We start from the raw sequence: 22,039 nt of genomic DNA on the forward strand, positions 1-22,039 counted from the left end.
CACCTTGACATTCTTAAGAGGGTACGTTCAGGTGCTTCAAATCATTGAAACTGCTTGAAATTATTCCAAGGGTTGAATTTTAGATGAAGTGCTGGTACATGCTTGAAACTGTTTCCATGTTTAACAACAAGTGTGATTAAAAATGATGCTGACACTGCTCTCCTGTGGCTTTGCTTTGCCATTAAATTTCTTCCCTTGTAAGAGCAGCTGACATTACTCATACATTGTCCTACGAAGCATCATCGCTTCCTACAGGTCATGCCCAAGAGGACAGATTCATGGTACACTTAAACAGGGCACTATCAAATGTGTATCAGCGAACTATTATGTATCAATTATGGCTGAAACGTTTCCCAGTGGTCAATTGTAATACAAATAAACTTCTTGCCACTGAAAATGTAAGCTACATATTACCGTCAAGATCATATTATAGTCATATGTCTCGCAAGATTTAAAATGGCATATGTAAATCACATACTTGTGGATTTGCAAAATACAGTACTGGAGAAATTGAAAAAAAAGGCTTTGAAAGCCCTTAAGAAATGCTTGAATTTGACGATTAAAAGGGTGTACGAATCCTGTATTTTAGGACCCTCCATTTTGGGCAGCAACCAAAGATTTTTTTAATAATCGATGAATTGGTCGATTATTCTTTCGATTAGTCGATGTATCAGATTTTTTGAAAACACATTCAAAATTTCCTCCTATATTCAAATATTGAAGTTTTGTACAGAGAAGAAAAATAGCGCACAAGTGTTTGACAAATACAGTACATAAAAATGAACGCTATACACCTTCAAATGTGTAAGATACTGTTTTCCTACCAGTTAATCCAAATATACTGTATTGAAAGCAGACTTATCAAACAAAAGTGAAGAAATTGCAATAAATTATTTTTTTATGTGTAGGTTTTTATCCTAAAAGTATCAAACTTAAAATGTTGTGTGTCTCCTCCCTTCTCCTGTCTCTGTCCTGCAGATACATGGTGAAACACAAATCCCACCTCAGGTTTTAAACTCTGATCACGACGGCCAAAACCCTGGAAATCCCAAATCTCTGGTCCTGTTACCTGACTCCACAAGGCCCCTCTCCACCCCTGTTGAGTAGCATTTCCATATTCCAACTTGATACCCTTAAAGGAGATTGCCTGACATAGTGTAATATACATCTCCAGAGATTTTAAGAGGAGATGGGCATTAGGATCTTTTTTTAATGTTCATGCGGTCAGACATACGAGTCATGCTTTTGTATCGAAAAGATGTTCCCCTGTGGAATCAATCATCCAAACATGGTATTTACCCAGTCTATGCTAAAGAATAATTTGTCTCAACAACATGGCAAGATCGCATATGCCACTGATGGAATCATGACATGGTCACAGTCTGATGTATATAAACGCTATAAAGGTCTGCAGGAGCCAAAGTGCTTTGGATCATGAACAAATTGATTTAACATTTGAGGCTCTGTTTCTTTTTTAACACTTGGTTTCTTTTCATGATATTCCTGCAGAGCCAAAAGAATAGTGCTTTCTAAAGGCATCACACAAAATAAAGCCTATGAGAAATTTACACGTGTGCAGTTGTTTGTTAATGAACCATGAAGTATTTTAGTAGTCAGTTTCTATTGAATTATCTTCAAGGTTCGTACAGGTGCTTGAAATCCTTTAAAAGTCTTGATTTTTAACTCATTCAATGCCAGGCGTTTCAAGTTAGAAGAGCTGTGTCCGAAATTTGTTAACCATTTTGACTCTTTTTTGAAGTATGTCAGAAAATTTACCCCTGTGGCTATTTGGGCATAAAACATATGTTTACCATTGTTTAGTAAACAACAATTGAACATTTCGAAGTTTTACTCGTTTTCAAGAAAACTGCAAAATACAGCTTTTTGTGAACGGATGCATTTCAAGCAGAACATTCGCTTAAATGCTTTTCATTTACACAAGGGCACGCTGCTTACAAAAAAACTTTAAATTTAAATTTAACTTTAAATTTGAACACTGAAATGATGCATGAATTATGCATCAACTTTGGATCACCATGGCGTTTGCGGTCCCTCGGGCGACCACAGTCCTGCAGACGTGCACTGAACGTTATCCCTCTGACCAGACAACGGGCTTCATCTTTTTTTGAAAAGAATAAGCTCTGTTAAGAAGTTATAACTGCCTATTACTACTTATCCATAGCTTTGCTATTCTGACCACACTGCTCTCCTTCGCCTACTCGCTATTTGGTGCCACCCACACTAATTTGCCAGAAAAAGGAATCAACTCTAGAAAGTTGGAACTCCCTTGATGTTTGGACAAATATCTGATCAAAGCCACTCCTGCCATCGAATGGTGATTCATCATACTGAAATCATTCCCAGACACTTGATGCTTACTGATGAACAAACTATAATAGTTTTTTTTTAAATAACAGGAATAAAATATTTTTAGGTTATGGCACTCTGTGACACTGTTGTTAAAACGTACTTATACGTTATTGCAGTTTTTTTTTTTTACTCACAGTGCCATAGCACAGTAATTTGCCATGGGAAATTATCCAATTTGTGTGCCTGTGCGGTCTAGCAAAATTTGGTTTCATTTTGATTTACTTTTACCCGAGATGCGACTGCACCGACTGGTGGTGTCCCGTGAGATATTTTCGATGAAAGAAATATGCTTTCACTCCAAAAGGATTGAAAAACACTATTATGGCATTAGATGAGTTCATGTTGTTTTGAAAAATGCTTGAATTTTGGATGAAGTGCTTGAAATTGATGCATGTTACTCGGCAGTCTGAAACAAGTCCGCTCAAAAATGAAGCTGACATTGCTCTCTGCTGCAGGCGAAAAAAGAGGCTCGGATGACCAGTTCATATTTACAGGAGCTTAGTTTACACATAAGTTAAACTTGAAAAGTAATTTACTGTCCATGGTTCGCAACCCCCTTAAATACATTTCGAAATCAAATCAAATGTTTTTTGTAAAGCCCTTTTCAGGCAATAAATTGTCACTTAAGGTGCTGTAAAAACCATTAATTTGACTATAAAATACATATCCCCTCCCCACAACCTGAAACACCTCATACACAGACACACAACGTTTAAAATGGGAAGTGCCGGTGCCAGTCAATTTCTATTTTTGAAGGCCTACAGAAAAGTATGCTCTGTAGCTATATAAACATTGGATACATATAAAAGATGATTCTAGCTTTTACCATTGTGTAGTAAACAACAGTTGAACATTGCTAAGTTTTAAATACTTGTTTCCAAGAAAACATCTGAGAAAAATTACTTTTTTCTGAAAGAATGCGTTTCAAGCTGAACTTTCACTTTAGTGATACCTATAATATCTAAACAATGCTTTCCATAAACACAAGGGAACTTTGCTTGCAAAGTATTATTTTATTGCAAGAATACTAAAGTTCTGCAGGAACGATGAACGAAGTTTGCAAGAACTTTTCAGTGGCTAATGTTTCTGGTGAAGTGACCACATGTTCTAGGTCGTCATGGCGATTGCGGACGTGCATTAAACGTCTTCCCTATCCATCCAGACGATTATGAAGGCATTTTGTCATGTTTTTAGAAAGAATAAAGCTTTGAAGCAATAACAGTCTGTACTTGTCTTTGCTTTTATCACCGCTGCGCGCACAGGAACGAAACTAGGGACTTAGTGTTGATAAGGATCTGATCAAAGCCACTCCTGCCATCTACTGGTACTGAAATCATTTCCAGAGGCTTCATACTCACAAGAAGGCAGCGCCAAAGTTTTTGTTAAAAAACACACTTTTGTTTTTTTGCACTCTGGGACAATGCTTCTGAAAATGTGTTTACTTGTTATAGCACTGAATGAGTTAGAATACAAAACAAAAAGAATAATAAGATGAACAAAATCTAATTATGGCAAGACTAACCATGTGAGGAAAGTGACCCGAGAGAAGCTTATCAACACTGATATAGACGGCAGCATATGGCTGCAGGATTTTCAGCTATTGAACCACAGCTTACCAATGTCCTACAGAGCGGCTGAAATCTGCTTTGCCATGTTTGAGTTGATTTTGAAGTTTTATTCACTATATTACCCGATTCTGCTGGTCAATTTTTATTAATCTGACACCTGCTGTCACTTTTACCAGTCAGCTCTAAATTGGTTAGAAAACATAGATTATTTCGGGGGAATTTTGCCATTATTTTGTCATTTCCACATGAGCAAGCAGTCATTGCAACATTGCGGAATGTCCCCAAACATTCTTGTTTTCTTTCATTTCCAAGGTCAACAAACGCCACAATCGCCAAAGAATCGGATTACAGTGTTCTTGAACGTATTTTTTTTTTATTTTAAAATGGAATGGCAAACAGGTTAAATTGGAAAAAGGAAATGTTTTTTAAGTAGATCGGGAACGTAATTTTTTTTAATTTTATGATTGAATGGCAAACCGGTTCAATTGGAAAAAAGAAATGTTTTTTAACTAGATCGGGTAACATAACTTATAAAAGCTTTAGAAAAAGTTACACTTATAGCTTCACTGTTTCTTTTTCATTTTCGAAAATATTTTCCTTTGTGAAACTCTTCTCTGTTTTGGCTCTTTTTTTGTCCATTTTTGATTTGCGCGCCACATTATTTAGTTTGACGTCTTAAACATGAATGAAAAACGTACATATCTCACCTTCAACCAGCGTGAAAATACATATATTGTGACTTATTTGGCTTCTTTTTTTTTTTGTAGAATTGCTGCTGCTAAGTGCTATTGCACTACGTTTTCATTGTACGATGCTCTATTCTTGAAAAAAAATGTTATAACTCAGGCCAGTCTTTAAGCACTACTTTGCAAATAGTTTTGTCAGTTTATCCAGACAGTCTTTATTTTTATTTTACTTTTTAAAGTCTATTTATTACAAGGATGTAAAACTTATTGGCTCTGGGGCTAGATAAGTGAAAGGATTTCAAGTTTTAAGCTTACCGTAATTTTCAGTATTATGCTTTATCATTCAGCCTACTTTAGTCGTCTACCCTGCATATTATAATCACAGACGACAAGGGATCTTTTCAAGCATAACACATTTATTCAAAAACAATGGGCAAAAAAATATTCTCATCTTTAGCACTGAATGTGCCAAACGGTTTATTCTAACAGTTAAGTGAATGCAGGATTACACCGGAACCAAACTATTCAAACTTAGCCGGAACTATTAAAAAGATTTTAAAAAATCCTTAATTGTCGTACTGGTTTCAAATAAATGAAAGAGTAAGACCAAATAAGTTTTAGCAGTGAATGGACAATAAGAAGAGGAAATTAGAACAAACTACTAGGATGGTGCTACTAAAGAAGGTATTATTTACTGTCCTCTGGTGGCCAGAGAGAGCAATTGGTTTGTATTTAAGTCAAATCCTCGATAGAAACGACCAACAAAATCCATTATTTTTTTACATACTCAGAAATTTATGGCGGGCCAGATTGAATCATCCAATGGACCGGATATGACCCATGGGCTATAAATTGGACATGACTGCTTTATTACATGTTTACCCTGGAGTGTCATGTCTAATTTTGTCACATATAATTTTCCGCGACTTTCATATCAATAACAATAAAAAAAATTCAAGTTTGTTTTTAAATTGCTGAAATGGTTGGATGTCAGTTTTATTTTAACTCCTAGATCATTTTAAAAGGGACACTTTGATTATTTCACTAGTAGGAATTAAAACAGGGTTTTTCATTGCCACAAACACTATCAGATGACATTTTGAATTGACTAGTTTATTGTCTAATAATTGAAAGAGTCCTTTAAACTTTGCATTTTTGCCCATCCAAACAAACATCAAGATTCCTCGTCCGTGTTTGTCTTGGAAGTGGGTGACGGGGCAGCTGAATAATTATTAACCTGTTCTGATGGAGTATTAGGGGGATTACTGGGCCTTTTTTGCAGAGAAAATCGCAATTCCCGACAAAATGCTCCTCAAGTTGCTCGGATTCGCCCTGGTGCTTTCCTATCCCGGAGAACTTAACGGTACGTCCGCTTTATTATTGGATACCGCGACACGATTGCTAGTCTGGCTTTTTATGACATTTATTGGGGGGACGGTTTGTTTTAGGCCAAATGTTAGAAGAGCCGTGTCCTATTCCGGATTTGCCGGGAGGTTTCGTGGAACCTGAACAAGAAAGCTATTTGCACGGGAGCACTCTTACGTACACTTGTGATGTGGGACACAAGCCAGCAGTTGACAGTTGGTGGGCCACCATCCTGTGCCTGAACGGTTTGTGGTCCCATACACCGCAATGTATTGGTGAGTCGTCAAGTCATGTTTTTTTGTGACACCCTTAATCACAAAGAGTAAGTCAAGTCATGTTTATTTGTGACACCCTTAATCACAAAGAGTCTCAAAGGGCTGCACAGATCACATATTATTGCAAACCACAGACTATTATGAGGATAGAAAACATCTGCTTCTAACTTGGGACGGCATCTCAGAAGTCACATTGAAAATGATTGAGCGATTTTGGTGTTCAAATAATTGCCCTACCAGTTTGGAGTTTTGATTGCTTGTTCTATCCAGGCTCAGGCGCCGCATCCAAATATCACCACTTTCAACTTGTTGCTCTAAAAAAATGCGTACAATGACCCTGCCAATAAAAACCTTTGGTCACGTCGACTACCATTAGCTGAAACCTAATAGGGCAATGCAATGATGACATCAAATTTGGAATCAAAGGATTCATTTCTTAATAGTATTTTTGGGGTCAATTGTTTCTGATGATTTTTTTCGTATCCTGTTACATTTATCTTTAAATATATATAATATAGATAAGTAAAGTTTGACACATTAAACCTACATTATCACAGTTCACAGATTCCTTAACCGTCAGGGTCGCCAGGGCACCACTTCCTGTGGTGTAATGTGGGCAAGTACTGCCTGGTGGCGCCCATCCCTCACCCTTTTTTTAGTTAGGGGTTTGCTCCCTCGAGTGAAACAGATAGTACTGGTTACCGGTAGCAGAAGAAGATTCCTGATCTCACTCAGGTACAGCACATTTATCATCTGGTTTCCCTTAGTTTTCGGTGTAAAGCATCATTCCGCTCTTCAGAGATGAGCCAAACCTCTGTATTTATAGGCAGCAGTGTGTGAAAATACTAAAACTAGATCCTAAATCACTCGGGGGGGAAAAAGTATTTTGTTACAAAAGTTCTAGTATCATAGTACAATTTGCAATGATTCACTTGTGGCTTTGATAGTTTTCTTTGGGGGGGGGAACTTTGTGGTGATAACGTGACATCATTTCCTTTTGTGACATATAACAGGCTCAAAGGGTTTTTGTATGTATTTCAAACTATATGTATTTAATAAATAAATAGTACACATTTGTTGTTGTTTTGTTCAAAGACAATAATATTTTACTTTCCTCAGATGAAAACTCCTGCTTTATACCAAATATACCAAATGGCCAAATCATTGACGAAGCCCACTGGTACCCGGACGGATCCGTCATAACGATAAAGTGCGATGAAGGATACGAACTCAAACCCTCGACGGAAGCAACCACGTGCCAAAAGGGAGCCTGGTCCAATTTTCCCCTTTGTGAACGTAAGTCCTTTCACAATCACAAAACCAGTTTGCAGTTTGAAAATGTCTCTTTTCTGCATAATTAGCCGTTTGAAGTCAAAATTGGGTGACCTACGTGAATAAAATCCGTGTAGTTCGTGTGGCGGAAGTATTTTATGTTTTCCTGTATAATGCTCTTTTTAAAAATATATCATTATTATTTAATTTACCTATAAAAGAACTGAACGTTTGGGTGGGCACTATACACAGTTTTATGCAAATGTATTGCTTAACACAACCATAATACATTAAATGCTACAGAAATTGAACCCGGGTTGTAGCAGTGAGAGCGCTTCCGGGCCGCGGGACGGAGCGAGTTCGGCGGATGCGGCGTCACCCTAATAAGGTGCAGATAATGAGATGAGATTTTGTTTTTTGAAGGGTCGTCGCTACTTCGCAGATTTTCACTTTTAGCGGGTGGTTTTGATCCCCATTAATCGGGTCTAAAAAAATAATAATAAAAAAAATAAATTAAAAAATATATATTTTATTTATTTATTTTTATTGTTTTTTTTTTTTTTTTTTTTGAAGATGCGCCACTACTTCGCGGATTTTCACTTATCGCGGGTGGTTTTGGTCCCCATTAACCGCGATAACCGAGGTCTTACTGTATACATTATGGCATTAAATGACTGCTAAGGGATAATAAACATTACAAATACAACGGGTACCTGCTCAATGCAAGACAGACAATGATACCGCAACAATATTAACGAAATGTGAATTTCCCTTCGGGGATGAATAAAGTATCTATCTATCTATCTATCTATCTATCTGCAATGACGTTTTCGGCAGCTACGAATAATTGAGATGATCCGGAACTAAAGCTGAAATAGGCAAAACGAGATTGGTCTTTTTTTTAATAAAATCTGCATAAAATTTGTTAGACGGCTCACAACATGTGAAATGATCAAAAAGTATAAAATACGGGGAGCGTTTGAATAATACAAAGTTAACCATAGTTCTAGACCAGGGGTGTCAAACTCATTTTAACTCGGGGGGCCACACAATAGAACAAACATTCTGTTGGGGGCCGGACTAGTAGATTAAAAAGAAGAGAACAGAAGAGAACAGAAGAGAAGAGAAAGAAATAGAAAGAGAAAAAGAAAGAAGAGAAAGAAATAAGAGAATGAAAAGAAAGAAGAGAAAGAAAGAGAAAGAAATAAGAGAAATAAAAGAAAGAAGAGAAAGAAGATGATAAAAGAAGAGAAAGAAATAAGAGAAATAAAAGAAAGAAGAGAAAGAAGATGATAAAAGAAGAGAATGAAAGAAGAGAAAAAAAGAGAAAGAAGAGAAAAAAAAATAAAGAAGAGAAAGCAAGAAGAGAAAGAAAGAAGGGAAAGAAAGAAGAGAAAGAAAGAAAAAAGAGAAAGAAAAGAAAGTAGAGAAAAAAAGAAGAGAAAGAAAGAAAGAAGAGAAAGGGAAAAAAAAGAGAGAGAGGGAAAGAGAGAGAGAGAGAGAGAGAGAGGAATAAATAAAAGTACAGTGCCTTTGTGAGAGGCACCTGCCTTTGGCAACATTAAGTTAACATATTTCAACTTGTTTTTCTCTTGCGCTTCTCCGAGTGTTGTCTCGCGGGCCTGATCCGGCCCGCGGGCCGCCTGTTTGACACCTGTGTTCTAGACGCACTATTCAAAATCTCTCGCATCACTCATACCCGATTTTCTTCATCTCTGTATTCCACCAGGAATGTTTTTTTGCATTTAAATTTGAACAAGTGAATAGTTGGACATTGTTTGATCTCATCTTGCAAACCGTTCCAAAGCTTGAATCCACACACAGACACACACATACGTCTCTTGGTGGTTCTCACCTTTGGGATCATGAATTCACTACAGCCCCTTAAGTTATAATTTCCTTCTTTCCAAATTAATAATTTATGGATGTTTTCTGTTTTTGTTGACCTTAAATAGCAGTTATGCAGTGAACATTTTGACTAAATCTTCCAATTTTAATAATTTAGACTGCAGGAATAAAATATTAGTATGATCTCGATATCCTACCCTGTGTATGGTTCCAACTTGGGACGTTAGATAAAATACATTTTTCAATAGCTTTTTTTCAACCAAAAATTAGATGTGCGGTTTATACACAAGTGCCTGTTATACACCATTAAATACGCAGGGTTGGGAGGATTACTTTACAAATCCGATACAGTAACCAATTACCTGTTGAACATGTATTCAGCAAGGCAATTAATATAACTCAATGTTTGGATTACTCCAATACCAAATATGTTAAAAAAAATGTAACAATATAAATCAAATATAAATAAAATTACTACATTTTGTTTAAGTTAAATAAACGATGTAACCTTGAAAAATAAATGGAGAAAACCACAATCAGGTAGTTGCTTGTAGTCCAACAAAAAAGTGCTCATATTTTAACCAAATAGTATAATGTATTGAGCAAAAAAAACTTTCTCTTTCCCATAGCGGATAAGGTATGCTGTGAGTGTGCTGCGTGTGTGAATGAGACTGCCGAGAGAGAGAGGAGAGGGAACGTAAACATATCTATCGCGAACAAGGGAAAGAATTAAAAATAAAAAGACTTAAAACTAACTCCTAAATGAAAACGGAATCCTGCAAAGTAATCCCTATTTTAACTAAATGTACTTCTAATTTGATTACCGTACGTCTTTTTTAAGTAACTGTAAGGGAACACAATTAAATTTCTTTTGTATCCTGTTACATAACGCCATTACATGTATTCGATTACTCCCTGAGCCTGTAAATACGATATGTCCTCCTCACACATCTCACCTTTTTCCACCTCTGATCCATTCTCATGCCTAAATTTGGGACTTTGCTCGCCCATATTTTTTTTTCTACTGGTTTCCAGGAGTCAAAACATCTTGCGACCCGCCGCCCATTATTCCTCATGCTGTCATCCTTCACAAGTACCAGGAACATTTTGCAGAGGGCGCTGAGATCCGCTACAAATGCGAAGAAGGTTACAGTGTTGAGGATCCAAATGCCAAGAAGTCCATCCGCTGCTCGGATGCGTCTTGGACTCCAGTTTCAAGCTGCAGTAAGTTTGTGAAAAAAGACCTCAATTTGATCGATTACTCAAACACATCTTCCTAATTCTTTTTTTTTTTTTAAAGCAATCTCGAAAGCAGATCCTGGAGATGATGACCACACCTCGTATGTTATCACTAAAGCCGCTGACGATCGTAAGTTGTTAACATATTCAAATTATCATTACATTAATTATACAGTATAACTTCTTCATCGAAACACGAGAATTTCGATATGTTTTTTTTTTTTTAACTGAATCTACTGGTTTACAAGCAGTCCCAGAGGCTACCACTAGAGATCGCTCACTGCTCGTCCAGTTTGGGCATGCGTGCTACCACAGGCCAAAAAAATAAAATATTGTTCTGTTAACTTTTTGGAGTGTACTTAAAGTTACAGAATCCTTAATTATAAGTGTGCAGTAAGCGCTTACGAATTATCAACAATCTCTTGATCGCATTCCTGTCAAATTGTTTCCTTTTGTTAACTCATTCACTGTCAGACGTTTTACTCAAATGAGAAGTGCGGGTGACAGCCAATTATTTGCCGTTTTTACAGAAATGTAGTTTTGTAGCTATGTAGGCATAGGACGCATCAAAGGACAGCTTGAACCCTCATATTTTATTGAAAAATGTTTCTAGCTTTTAACATTGTTTAGTAAACAACCGTTAAACTTTGCTAAGTTTCTTGAAATTACTATTTTCCAAGAAAACTCCTGTTGAGAAAAACTGCTTTCTGTAACATGATATATTGCAAACAGAGCTTTCACTCATGTGTATTTTTTTTTTTGCATTTGTGATACCCACAATATCCAAACAATGCTTTTCTTAAACAATTTGTCTTGCAAAATAAGCTCTTATTACAAGAACAATGCACTGATGCATGAACGATGCATGAAGTGGTAACCATGCCGATCGCGTTCCCTCGGGTGACCCCGTTCCTGCGGACGTGCATGAAACATCATCCCTCTCCGACCAGACAATGCGACTTAGTCATCTTTTTTTTTTTAAACAATAAGCTCGGATGAAGTATTAACTTCGAACGCTGCCCGACCTATGAACGAGTTGGGTTCATTCGTAAGTTGAATTTGTTCGTAAGTTACTTCAGTGCTATATTTTGTATGTTTAAGGTTTGCATAAGTACGTTTAAGGCTTGTATAAGTAACCTGTATTGTTTTGTTCTAAAAAAAAAAAACATTTCATAAAATTATATGCTCTATAAATATAAATAAAGTGAGGTTCCACTTACTTTTGGTAGATGCATTTCAAGAGATTCTTCTCCATGGTAAAATGTGGCCGAAAAAAAGCATTCCGACCATTTTCTCAACCGCATCAAGCTTTCTTATTCCACTTTCATTTAAAAAGAAAACTGCTCGTCTCTTCTTTAAACTTTACGACAACTGTATTGAATGGATGCAAGAGATATTAAACAATAAACATGTCAAGGTTCTTGGCGCACTAGCGATAAAGGACACGTTGTAAGTATTACACAGGAACCAGGAAGTAGAAGCTGGATTTCTTGTTCGGGGTGGATGCTGGGTGACCTCTCTCAGCGCCACGACACGGCTGTAGTGGCAGAAAGGAGCACTACAGTCATGTCCTGTACTTGGAAAAAGGTGCACACAATACAAAATCTAACTTACAGCAATGTCCGGATATTTTTAAAAGTCCCGAAAAAAAATGTTCGTATCTACGGTTTTGCGTAAGTTGAATGGTCGTAAGTAGGGGAGTGTCTGTATTACTATTTGTCCAAATCTCGTGAATCTCACTGCATTGCCTACTAGCCATATGGGGCCGCCTACACACTCATTTGCCGGATACAGGCAGTGACACTAGGAAGTTGTGCTCCCCCAATGTGTGGACAAAGATCTGATCAAAGCGACTTCCACCATCAAGTGGTGATTCATCATATTGAAATAATTCTCAGAATCTTGATACGCACCAATGAGCAGAGCAAAACCCTTTATGATTTAAAAAAAAAAGGAAAGCGATCTTTTTACACAGAGCTTCTGAAAACAGTATACATTATGGCATTAAATGATTGCAAATCCTCCTTATTAAGGGATAATAAACATTACAAATACAACGGGCACCTGCTCTATGCAAGACAGACTATGATACCGCAACAATATTAGCGATCTGCAATGACGTTTTGGGCTTTTATGAATAATTGAGACGATCCGGAACTAAAGTTGAAATAGGCAAAACGAGATTGGTCTTTTTTTATAATAAAATCTGCATAAAATTTGTTATACGGCTCACAAAATGTGAAATGATCAAAATGTATAAAATACGTGGAGAGTTGACAGGTATGCGATGTTCTTGACTTTTCCTAGCAACAGAACACCTTAGTTTTAGCGCTCATATTTAAAACACATTTTATTTCTGTAATATCATCTTAATTAATCTCATTATGTTTTTTTTAAGTTTCATTTGTTTGATTTTAGTTATCAGGAAGATGTGTTTTATGGCTATTTAGGTTTCACTTGGGTGGACAGGAGCAGATCCAATTACTTTTAATGATTTCATAACAAGAAAATTCACTTGTTACAAGTTATTCGAGCTACGAGCAAGATCCTGGTACGAATCGAGCTCGTAAAGTGGTACTAATGTTACTCCATATTCATATTTTCTTCCAATTTCCTGTCAGGCAGAGTAAGTTGGCGGGGAAGTGACGCTTCTGCTTCTAATGCTGGTGTCGATACTGATGCCAGTACTCGCGGTTCGACAGCAAGTGTAACAGGTGTGCGACCGAAAACTGGTATTGCTGTTGCCAAACAAAAATACATCTGCTGTCCAGCATCAAAACAAAAGCAAAAAAAAACAAAAAAGAAAGTAAAAACACTAAAACAAAGAATAAAAAACTGGATTCTATAGTCTGCATGTTGAAATAAGAAAAAAAAAAATACGTAATGAAAATCATATGGTATTTGCTCATTCTTGTCAAAAGGGGTGGTCCCTCTTCTGGCCCCCAAGATCTTTCTTTTTTGCATGATAAAAATGCTCTCCAGGATCAATTAGGAGGAAAAATGACATTGTTAAGGAAAAAGATGAATTATTAATAGCCCACACTATTGAAGGTTAAATTGAATGTGTTCCCAAACTGATATTATTTTGCAAAATGTTCCATGTGCCTGGTAACTTGAGAAATCTAGTGACAAAGTTGTTGGGTTAGTTTTTAGAATTCAGTTTTTATTAAGTTTTTAAACGGTTTTTCTAAACCATATCAAAATAAAATATAAATACCAACCCAGACAAACACAAAGAACGACGGGCAAAAGAACAGTTCATCATGTGGAAAAAATAAGAACAAACAAAAGTGGTACACTTAACCAGGGGTGTGATGTTATGTACCATGAGGTGCTACAGATTCTGGTTGAGGATAAAACGTTTCCAAAGTCATCCCATCGCTCATTATTCCCATTTAAACCCATTCACTCTCCCCAGCATTTTTTCACAAGAAACTGCGTCCATCATTAGTGCTCCAAATATTAATGACTGGGCTATCCGGGAGCTTCTAGTGTCTCAAAATTATCCTAGCGCAGGTCATGAATCCAGTTTTATGAATCTTGAATGTAGATGAGTCCAAGTGGGGCACTACAGTTCTGTCTCCAAGAATACACTGTCTCAGGGATTTGGGGAGTGAACGGTTAAACAATTTTCCCATACATTCGATAACATTTTCCCATAAGGAGCTATTTTTAGAACATTCCACAAAGCATGAATCAGGGTACCTTTCTCATTGCCACATTTCCAAGAAAAAAATCTTTTTGATCAGTCGCATTCTTAAAACTCCCAATAGTGTGAAATAATATCTATTGATTATTTTGCATTGGATGCATTTAATTCTAACTCCTCTTACATAGTCGTCTGACCTGGAAAGAATCCTCTCCCTTGTTTTCTTATCAAAGTCGCAAGATAGGTCCTGTTGCCAAGCCTGTTTGAGTTTATCACATGAATTCTTATTTTTCTCATACCATCAGGATGTTTTCCAGTATATTTTAGGTAAACCGAAATAAAGTTCAATTGTATTTTTATGTTGACACTCGCCTTGTTTTTCGGCCGAGGCTCGGCCGCCTTTCGTTATTCAGTCCCAGTGAAACCCTCGGTGGTAGCGCTCTATTTGTGTTTTTTGTTTTTTGCCTGTAGCCCCGTTTTAGCTGCTCGCCTCTTATTGTACCTTTACTACATCCACCTGCAACACAATGCCGAGGCATTCTCCACAAAAACTACCAAAACTTTGCTTAAACCTCTTCGACTACTTAATTTGTATAACAATAACTGGCTTGCTAGGGTACTGGTGCTCCGCAAATGACGTCTCAGCTTTGGATGACAAAGACAAGACATGCAGTCTTTAAAATGCATTATCACGGAAAATAATTGGAAAATACTCATGAAATATATTTAGACTCTATACAAATTTGGGAATACCTTAGTCATTATGACACAAACATAACATTTTTTTCCAGTTGATCAAGGTTTTGGAGGTGGTTCTGACCGGACTGACAGCACGAGCTCACCCTCTGTTACATCAGGTGAGTAATTCTGATTTGAAATATTTGCCAAGTTGCACAGCCTTTGGAGCTTGCCTATAATGAATGCTGGTGCTGATGGTCTTGTTTGTTTTCTGAGAATCTACAGTTGTTTGTTTTCTGAGAATCTACTGCACCTACTGGTAACTTGTTTGACATGAAACGATAACAAATATGCTTTGCAGAGCTGAATTTAATTACCATCGGAGAACTTTATCCCTGATGTATCACTTAAAAAGCTAAGCACCCCGGTGCGGTGGTACATTCAGACAGCGGACCTCGACAAACCTTGAATCAGTTTGGTGTTCTACAACGTTTACATAAGTAACTTGACTATTTTTTATGGAAGATTTGTCTTTGACACCACAAGCTTTATGCACTTTTCCTTGACTTGGTATGTATTTTTTGTTAAAATATGTATGACAGCTTTACAGCAAATTTACAGTTCAACAGTGTTGACATAAAGTACTTGAATATCTTTATGAAAGCTATCTTTGTCATTACAGTCTGTATGCACATTTACTGTACTTGGTATAGGCCTATACCATTGGCATAATAAATGTAATCTTATTTTTCTATGCATGTTCTTTATAATTACTGCCATTTGTAAAATCTGGATTTAATTCATTAATCGCGATTGATAGCGATTAATTTATTTCTACTGAGATTAGCTAGTTAATTTATTTTATTCGATTCCCAGCTCTAATATGTAGTCAAGTCATGTTTATTTGTATAGGCCTTAATCACAAGGAGTCTCAAAGGGTTGCACAGACCACAGATTATTGCATGCAAACCACAAACTATTATTACACCATCCCCTGATCTAAAACCTACATGAGGGCAAGGAAAAACTCAAAAACCTCAACACGAGGAAAATGAAGAAACTTTGAGAAGGGACCTCACATGAGGTAATTGCGCTTCCAGGATGACCAGGCTGCAATGGATCTTTTAATAACAATTAATACACAGATATAATCAACAGGAAATACAGGTCATATCCATATATATATATATATATATATATAATATATATATATATATATATATATATAATTTTTTTGAAAAGGGAAAATTGATTAACAAGTGGCGTAGTGAAAAAGCATTTGTTAAAAATATACACTATATTTATTTTACATTTTACTATAGCAACGTAAAATCACATAGGACCTTTTCTGCATGCAAACGTTCACAAAAGGAGCAAGGAAAAAAGAGGAAAACGGTTAAAAAAAAAATTCAATTCAAAATAAATTACCCACAAGAAAAAAATTAAACACGCAATTATCAAACACATTGAAGATTGTTTACTTTCTATAATTATACCCATAAATAACCAAAAGAATACGGAATAATTAATAAATTCCAATATCATTTTATTAATGATATATAAATGCAAATGTATATACAGTATTAGATAATATCTCAACTCTTAATCATTCCAAAAATAACCAAGAGAATGAGGAATAATTATTAAATTCCAATATCATTTTATTAATGATATATAAATGCAAAGGTATATACAGCATCAGATAATATCTCAACTCTTAATCGTTAACTACTCATTACATCATATGTCAGAAGTAGGACCTATTATGGGCAGAAAAGAGAAATAAAACAAACAAAATCACAATAAAAAGAGATGTAGTTCCTCTCACACAATTAGGACGATGCTGATTGACCTAACAGGAAGATGAGATGAAGGAAAGATTATTGCCATCTACTGTTATGGGATGTACCGGACACTCATTTTTTTTTTCTTCTGCTTGATATTATTTCACCAAGGCAGAGACCTATGACCCACTAAAAAAGCGTCTGCATCTACTTTTAAGGGCCAGACCCACCAGTTAAGAACCACTGCTTTAGACGACCTTATGGCAAGAAGTTTTCCAGTGTTTGCTTAAAAATAAGTTTTCAATTTTTCAGTTGTCCATTGTGGGCCTTACCCCAAAGTCCAGAATGGTGATGTCGTGCGGACCAAACCAATGTTTCTGAAATATGCGTGTAACGACTTCTACAAACGGATCGGCTCGGAGAAAGTGGTGTGCTACAGTAACAGAACTTGGTCTCAACCACCCACATGCAAAGGTAAGTCAGCCAAGCAGTATGTTTATGAACAAATGAAGCCAATTTAAGTTACTTTACAAATAACTGAGAAATGTAAATAGGTAAAACGTTTGTGCTTTTTTTGATCATTATATTATCTAGGGGTTTCTGCTTAGCTTTAATATATTTAGAATGGATCGTCTACTTTGCAGTTATTCTGAATAACCAGCAAAGGACAACAGAGGTACATCAAAGGCTTGCACAGACCACAGATTACTTTATTATATTATTATTACTATTATACCACAAGAATTAATTTTTCAGATCAGTCTCAAATTTCAAAAGGTTTATCTATTAGTTTAGTGTATTGTTTTTTTGTCTCAAATTCATTTTTTTTTCTGAAGTGAAAAACCCTGGACATTATCATGTTAGTGAAAGTCATCAGATTCAGAGTTCATTCATTTGGACGAGAATTATTAAAAATTGAAATCAAATGCACAAATTGGGATCGACAACACTACGGGATTTATTCACCCAAGAAGTCCATAAACAAAAATTCCAACAATAAGGACTCAGCACCTTTCTAATTTAAATTAGCAATATTTGGAAGGAAGGTTTCCTGCAGTGTTTGGGAAAGTGATCAATGAACTGTTTGAAGTGAAAATGGCTACTGAAAGAAATGAGGAGATTTTCAATGGCATGTTTGAAGCATGTGAGTCCAGCACCAAAAACAGCAGTTGTGCAAATGATCTTGATGCTACACAGAACTTTGAGAAGACAAGCAGGCTTCATCCCTCACTTTAAGAACGAGCGAGGCATGGTTGGTTGAGGGAGGAAAAGAGACAATGGGCGAGCAAGCCCGGGTTTTTTTCTTTTGGCCGAGTAGCGTTACGACTTGGCCGCCTCCTTTTAAATGCCTCGTGACGTCATCGTCCACCAGCGTGTTATTGGAACCTAGTATGCGGGTTCCTCCCAAGTTATCCGAAGCGTTTTAGAATAAAGTTCTGTAGACGTCAAATGGGGCCAATTTCATCAAACGCACCATTAAATACTCAGGCTTCAATTATGAATCAGCACACAAAGACAAATCAACAATCTTTTGATTACAAGCTAATACTTGAATTGGAGCCTGCTCATCCTGGAAGGGGGACTACCTCAAATGCAACCCCTTTAAAAGGTTACTTCAGTTGCCTTATTCTAATGTAGTTTTCTGATTAGGGGACGTTGCCATGGTGGTCGACGTAGCTCTTTAAAACTTTTTTGTGATTTATGTACACATAAACATGACTTGACTGGACTTTTACTGGCTGGTCATTTCCTGGAACCCGAAACATGGTTCTCTGGGAGTGCACTTGCCTGTTGTGCACTTTTTTTGAAGCTGTCTGTCGTAGGTGGGTGTGGTTCAGTTGATCACGGGCGTGGGGAGATGGGCATAGGACAGTTTATCAGGCGGCTAAGAGTCCAATAATCTGAGAAAAGGTGGCTATTGAGGGCCGAATGGCGAGTCTTTTGAGGTTCCTTCTTTTTGACAGAGTCTGTACCTGGAATATTCGCAGCAAAGGGCATCACACTAAAATGAGTTGAAAAAGCATGCTTTTCTGTAGAGTGACAAGATCTACAGGTGCAATCTGCGCAAAACAACACTTTTGCGTTCCTTGTCCGTACATTAAAAAGAAGCATGCAATTTGTCCATCTTCTTGTGCAGACGCGTTCTGTCAAATCAACCTCGACGAGTACAAGAATGATGACTTCCAAGAATCGGGAACAATGATTCTGAAAGAACGAGAAACCAAACGAGTTCGGTGTAACTTGATGCACTTCACCAGTAAAATTACGTGCAACAAAGGAAACGTTCAAATTACCCAATGTAAGTGTACATTATCTCCCTGAAGACCTACTACTTGATGTATCACAACTGTTTTGACCACTTGATCTTATTCTCCTGTCATATAGGCTGTGGTGACTGGCAGCACAGAAATGTAAGTTTCTTTGCTCTATTTCCCTAAGTCCAAAAAATATTTCAAGTAAATTAATACAAACAACATTTTCTTTTTCTCTTGGCAAATAATATTGTTTAGGTACATTGCACATTGTTTTAAGTACAAATTTTCAGATTTCACTTTTAATATGTCCCTTTTTCTTTTTCTAGTTTAATTGAAATGATTACATTGGGCACAATGCAAAAGTGGAGTAAAATTATAAAAAAGTAATAAAATCCATAATACTCGAGACTTAACTGCCAAACACACAAGAGCAGTTTGAATTGCAGTGGCCCCTCTGCATTCACGATTAATTTGTTTCAGGATCAAACTTGAAGCTAGAATTTTCAAATCTTGATTGAATTTTTACGATAAGAAATTACTGAAAAACAATTAATTTGTTCTCGACCTCTCAAATACTTCCGAGTCAACCGTGAATCGGTGTTTCTCAACTTGTGGTTCTGAACCCAAAAGTCGGTGGCAAACTCGTTTTTAGTGTGTCGCGGGCAATTGCCTTGGCAAAGAAAGGCTAATGAAAAGAAAAAAACGGAGCGTCAATTACCACCCTTAACAATAGAGGGCAATAATGCCCTGCTTAATCTCTTTCACCTGTTTAGGTAATTGGCGCGTTTGAAAAGGACCACCTTTCGTTTTATTGTGATTTAGTTTGTCTCGTTTCTTTTTTGTAGCCACAATAACATGTCCTAAGAAAATCAGTGATAATGGGAAGGAAAAGTGGATTACAGTGACGGCAACAATCGAGTCAAAGATGGAAACAATTGCAAATTACGAAAAGGGTGTACGAGTGTCTGCTATTACAGCGGTACAACAAATGGTTCAGCTTTTTACCAGCATACTGATATCAATTGATTAATACATAAACAGTTATCAAGGTTTAGGTATACGCTTTCATTATTTTGAGTTTGGCTATTTCAAAAGAGTTTTAGGTGGTCGCTTTTATGCGAGCATATACGGTTGTATATATGTATATATATATATATATATATATATATATATATATGTTTTCTTTTCTCAGGTCATTTTGTTTTATCACAATAAAGTTAATATAGGCTACTATCTCTGCTTTAAAGTGTAGAATCATTTCATTAGATACATCTGAGAAGTGGAATTGTTTTCTTGTTAGGGTCTCAGCTTGTCATTAGGGTGGAATGGTGGGTCCCAAAGTAAGACAAGTTGAAAACCACTGCCCTAAATACCTATGAAACACATCAACACAATATATTGTAATAAGACATTAACAAAAACAAAATGAAAGTTTATTACAAACACTTATGGACTTGTGGAGGTAGTCGCCGGTTGCCACTGAATCTTCTTAATTGACACTTTTTTTAGAAATGTTTTCATTTTTTTCATATGTTTTGCTTTTTGAATAGTAATATAAAAAAGACAATACTATAATGAAAAAAATGCTTGCCAATTGAAATAAAGAAATGCCCCGAAGTAATATTTTGAGTTTTTTTCTCTCACTTTTTGAACCAATTTTTTGCAGTGCTTTTTCCAATATATTTTTGGATCAAATATTATTGGATTACGAACATTTATTCTTTCAAAATCTCCAATTGGATAACTTGTTTCTATGCCTTGTTGCCAACAGCAAAGGTGCAGCTTATGGATGGTCATTCCTGCCAAAGCATCTTCCCCATAAAGACAACAGCGGTGGAAAAGAAAGGTTCACAATATTTGAACAGGAAGAAAAATTCATTTAAATAGTCTGCAACCTTCTTGAGAATATGTTTACCATATTTTTATGAATCATCAGCCCTTGCCTTATAGTGCTGAAATAAAAATTGGATTGTCAACCTTTTTCATTTTGATTTAACAAAATATGAAGCGTCATGAAATATTGTGTTTGTATATAAACAATCACATGCCCTTTTTCGGCCATAATTCTAAATCCTTTACCTACTTTTGAACTCACCAGGAATTTAAGATCACTAGATTGGTCTTATTGTAGGAGGTACATTTGCAGTTTCAGTGAATAACATAATGGAACCATTTCCTAAATGTGACATCATTTCACATATTTCAACTTTATTCTTCTCTCCATGCCTGATAAAATGACAACTTATTCTCGTTGAGGATGTGGAGCTTAGTCAAGTCAAGTCATTTTTATTTGTATAGCCCTTAATCACAATTAGTCTATTTCTATTACAATGGATACACTATTCCCATAGCAACTTCTATGCCTCAAACTAATGTCAAAAACTTCAAGTAAGTTCTTCTAGGGCTGGGGTCGGTAACCTGAGGCTCACGAGACAGATATGACTCTTTTCATGAATACATATGGCTCGGGGATAAAGTGCATCTCATGCAAATGATCTATGTAGCATTCCTTATCTGCTAAGTTCAAAGTGAGAAGGTGCATACTTGGCCGAAACACTGACGATTCAAATTGTTTGGTCCATTAAATAAAGGGCAAAATCTTGAATACAGTTTACAGTCAGGCGGTTCACAACAATATACCCCGTTTTGGCTGTTTGTCGCTTGGGAATCTTTAATATTGAAGCTCATTGAATAATGTATGTTCACTGTTAAGTCACTTTATTATAAAAACAGCATGTCCCTCAGCCACTTCTGTGCCATACCCTGGCAGCAAAGGGAGCTTTCCTCAGCCGTTTCTGTGCCTTCTCACGACGGTTGTGCCCTGTCCCGGCAGCAAGGGGAGGGTTTCTCTGCTACTTTTGTACCCTGGCCCGGCAGCCGGGAGTCCTCGACCGCTTCTCGCCCTGTTTCGGCGGATACGGATATGGACCTTCGCCCCATCTTTTTTTATTTTATTTTTTTGGGGGTTTAGGTCTGCCATTGAGGGTGAGGTAATGTCAGGATCTGGCACATGACAGTCCCCCAGAGTTTGGCAACCGGGTTTGGAACGT

At 36.7% G+C, this 22,039-nt stretch overlaps 4 protein-coding genes across 7 annotated transcripts in view; 2 read left to right on the top strand and 2 right to left on the bottom strand.

Moving 5' to 3' along the window:
• Positions 1-1,568, top strand: part of cdc73 (cell division cycle 73, Paf1/RNA polymerase II complex component, homolog (S. cerevisiae)) — a 19,546-nt gene extending 17,978 nt beyond the window's left edge. Inside the window, exon 17 of the mRNA XM_088337722.1 lies at positions 979-1,568. Within this exon, the coding sequence (XP_088193848.1) occupies positions 979-1,015 (37 nt within the window). The 3' untranslated portion in view covers positions 1,016-1,568. The remainder of the gene's footprint in view (positions 1-978) is intronic.
• Positions 1-7,191, bottom strand: part of LOC148374549 (beta-1,3-galactosyltransferase 2) — a 16,462-nt gene extending 9,271 nt beyond the window's left edge. The window contains exons 1-2 of one of the 3 annotated variants that reach the window (XM_088337774.1): positions 6,967-7,191; positions 6,502-6,578 (exon numbers count right to left, since the gene is read on the bottom strand). The gene's annotated coding sequence lies outside the window, so the exon portion shown is untranslated. Of the gene's footprint in view, positions 1-6,501; positions 6,602-6,966 lie in introns of all 3 variants that reach the window. The other 2 variants (XM_088337757.1, XM_088337766.1) reach the window with 2 other exon arrangements.
• The window catches only part of dpp6b (dipeptidyl-peptidase 6b), a 697,001-nt gene that overhangs the window by 140,526 nt on the left and 534,436 nt on the right, over positions 1-22,039 (bottom strand). The window lies entirely within an intron of this gene.
• On the top strand, positions 5,821-20,965 carry LOC148374550 (complement factor H-related protein 1-like). 2 transcript variants are annotated; one of them, XM_088337734.1, is made up of 11 exons: positions 5,821-5,987; positions 6,073-6,264; positions 7,384-7,560; positions 10,420-10,608; positions 10,685-10,753; positions 13,245-13,337; positions 15,064-15,129; positions 17,047-17,208; positions 18,872-19,033; positions 19,120-19,145; positions 20,761-20,965. In XM_088337734.1, exons 1-11 carry the CDS (start codon positions 5,930-5,932, stop codon positions 20,809-20,811), a joined length of 1,245 nt encoding a protein of 414 aa, XP_088193860.1. In that variant the 5' UTR covers positions 5,821-5,929; the 3' UTR covers positions 20,812-20,965. The 2 variants fall into 2 exon arrangements, with proteins under 2 accessions (XP_088193860.1, XP_088193869.1); XM_088337743.1 differs by lacking the exon at positions 13,245-13,337.

Source organism: Urocampus carinirostris, chromosome 1, assembly GCF_059441175.1.
Source record: "Urocampus carinirostris isolate Australia breed hairy pipefish chromosome 1, RoL_Ucar_1.0, whole genome shotgun sequence".
Classification (NCBI taxonomy): Eukaryota; Metazoa; Chordata; class Actinopteri; order Syngnathiformes; family Syngnathidae; genus Urocampus; species Urocampus carinirostris.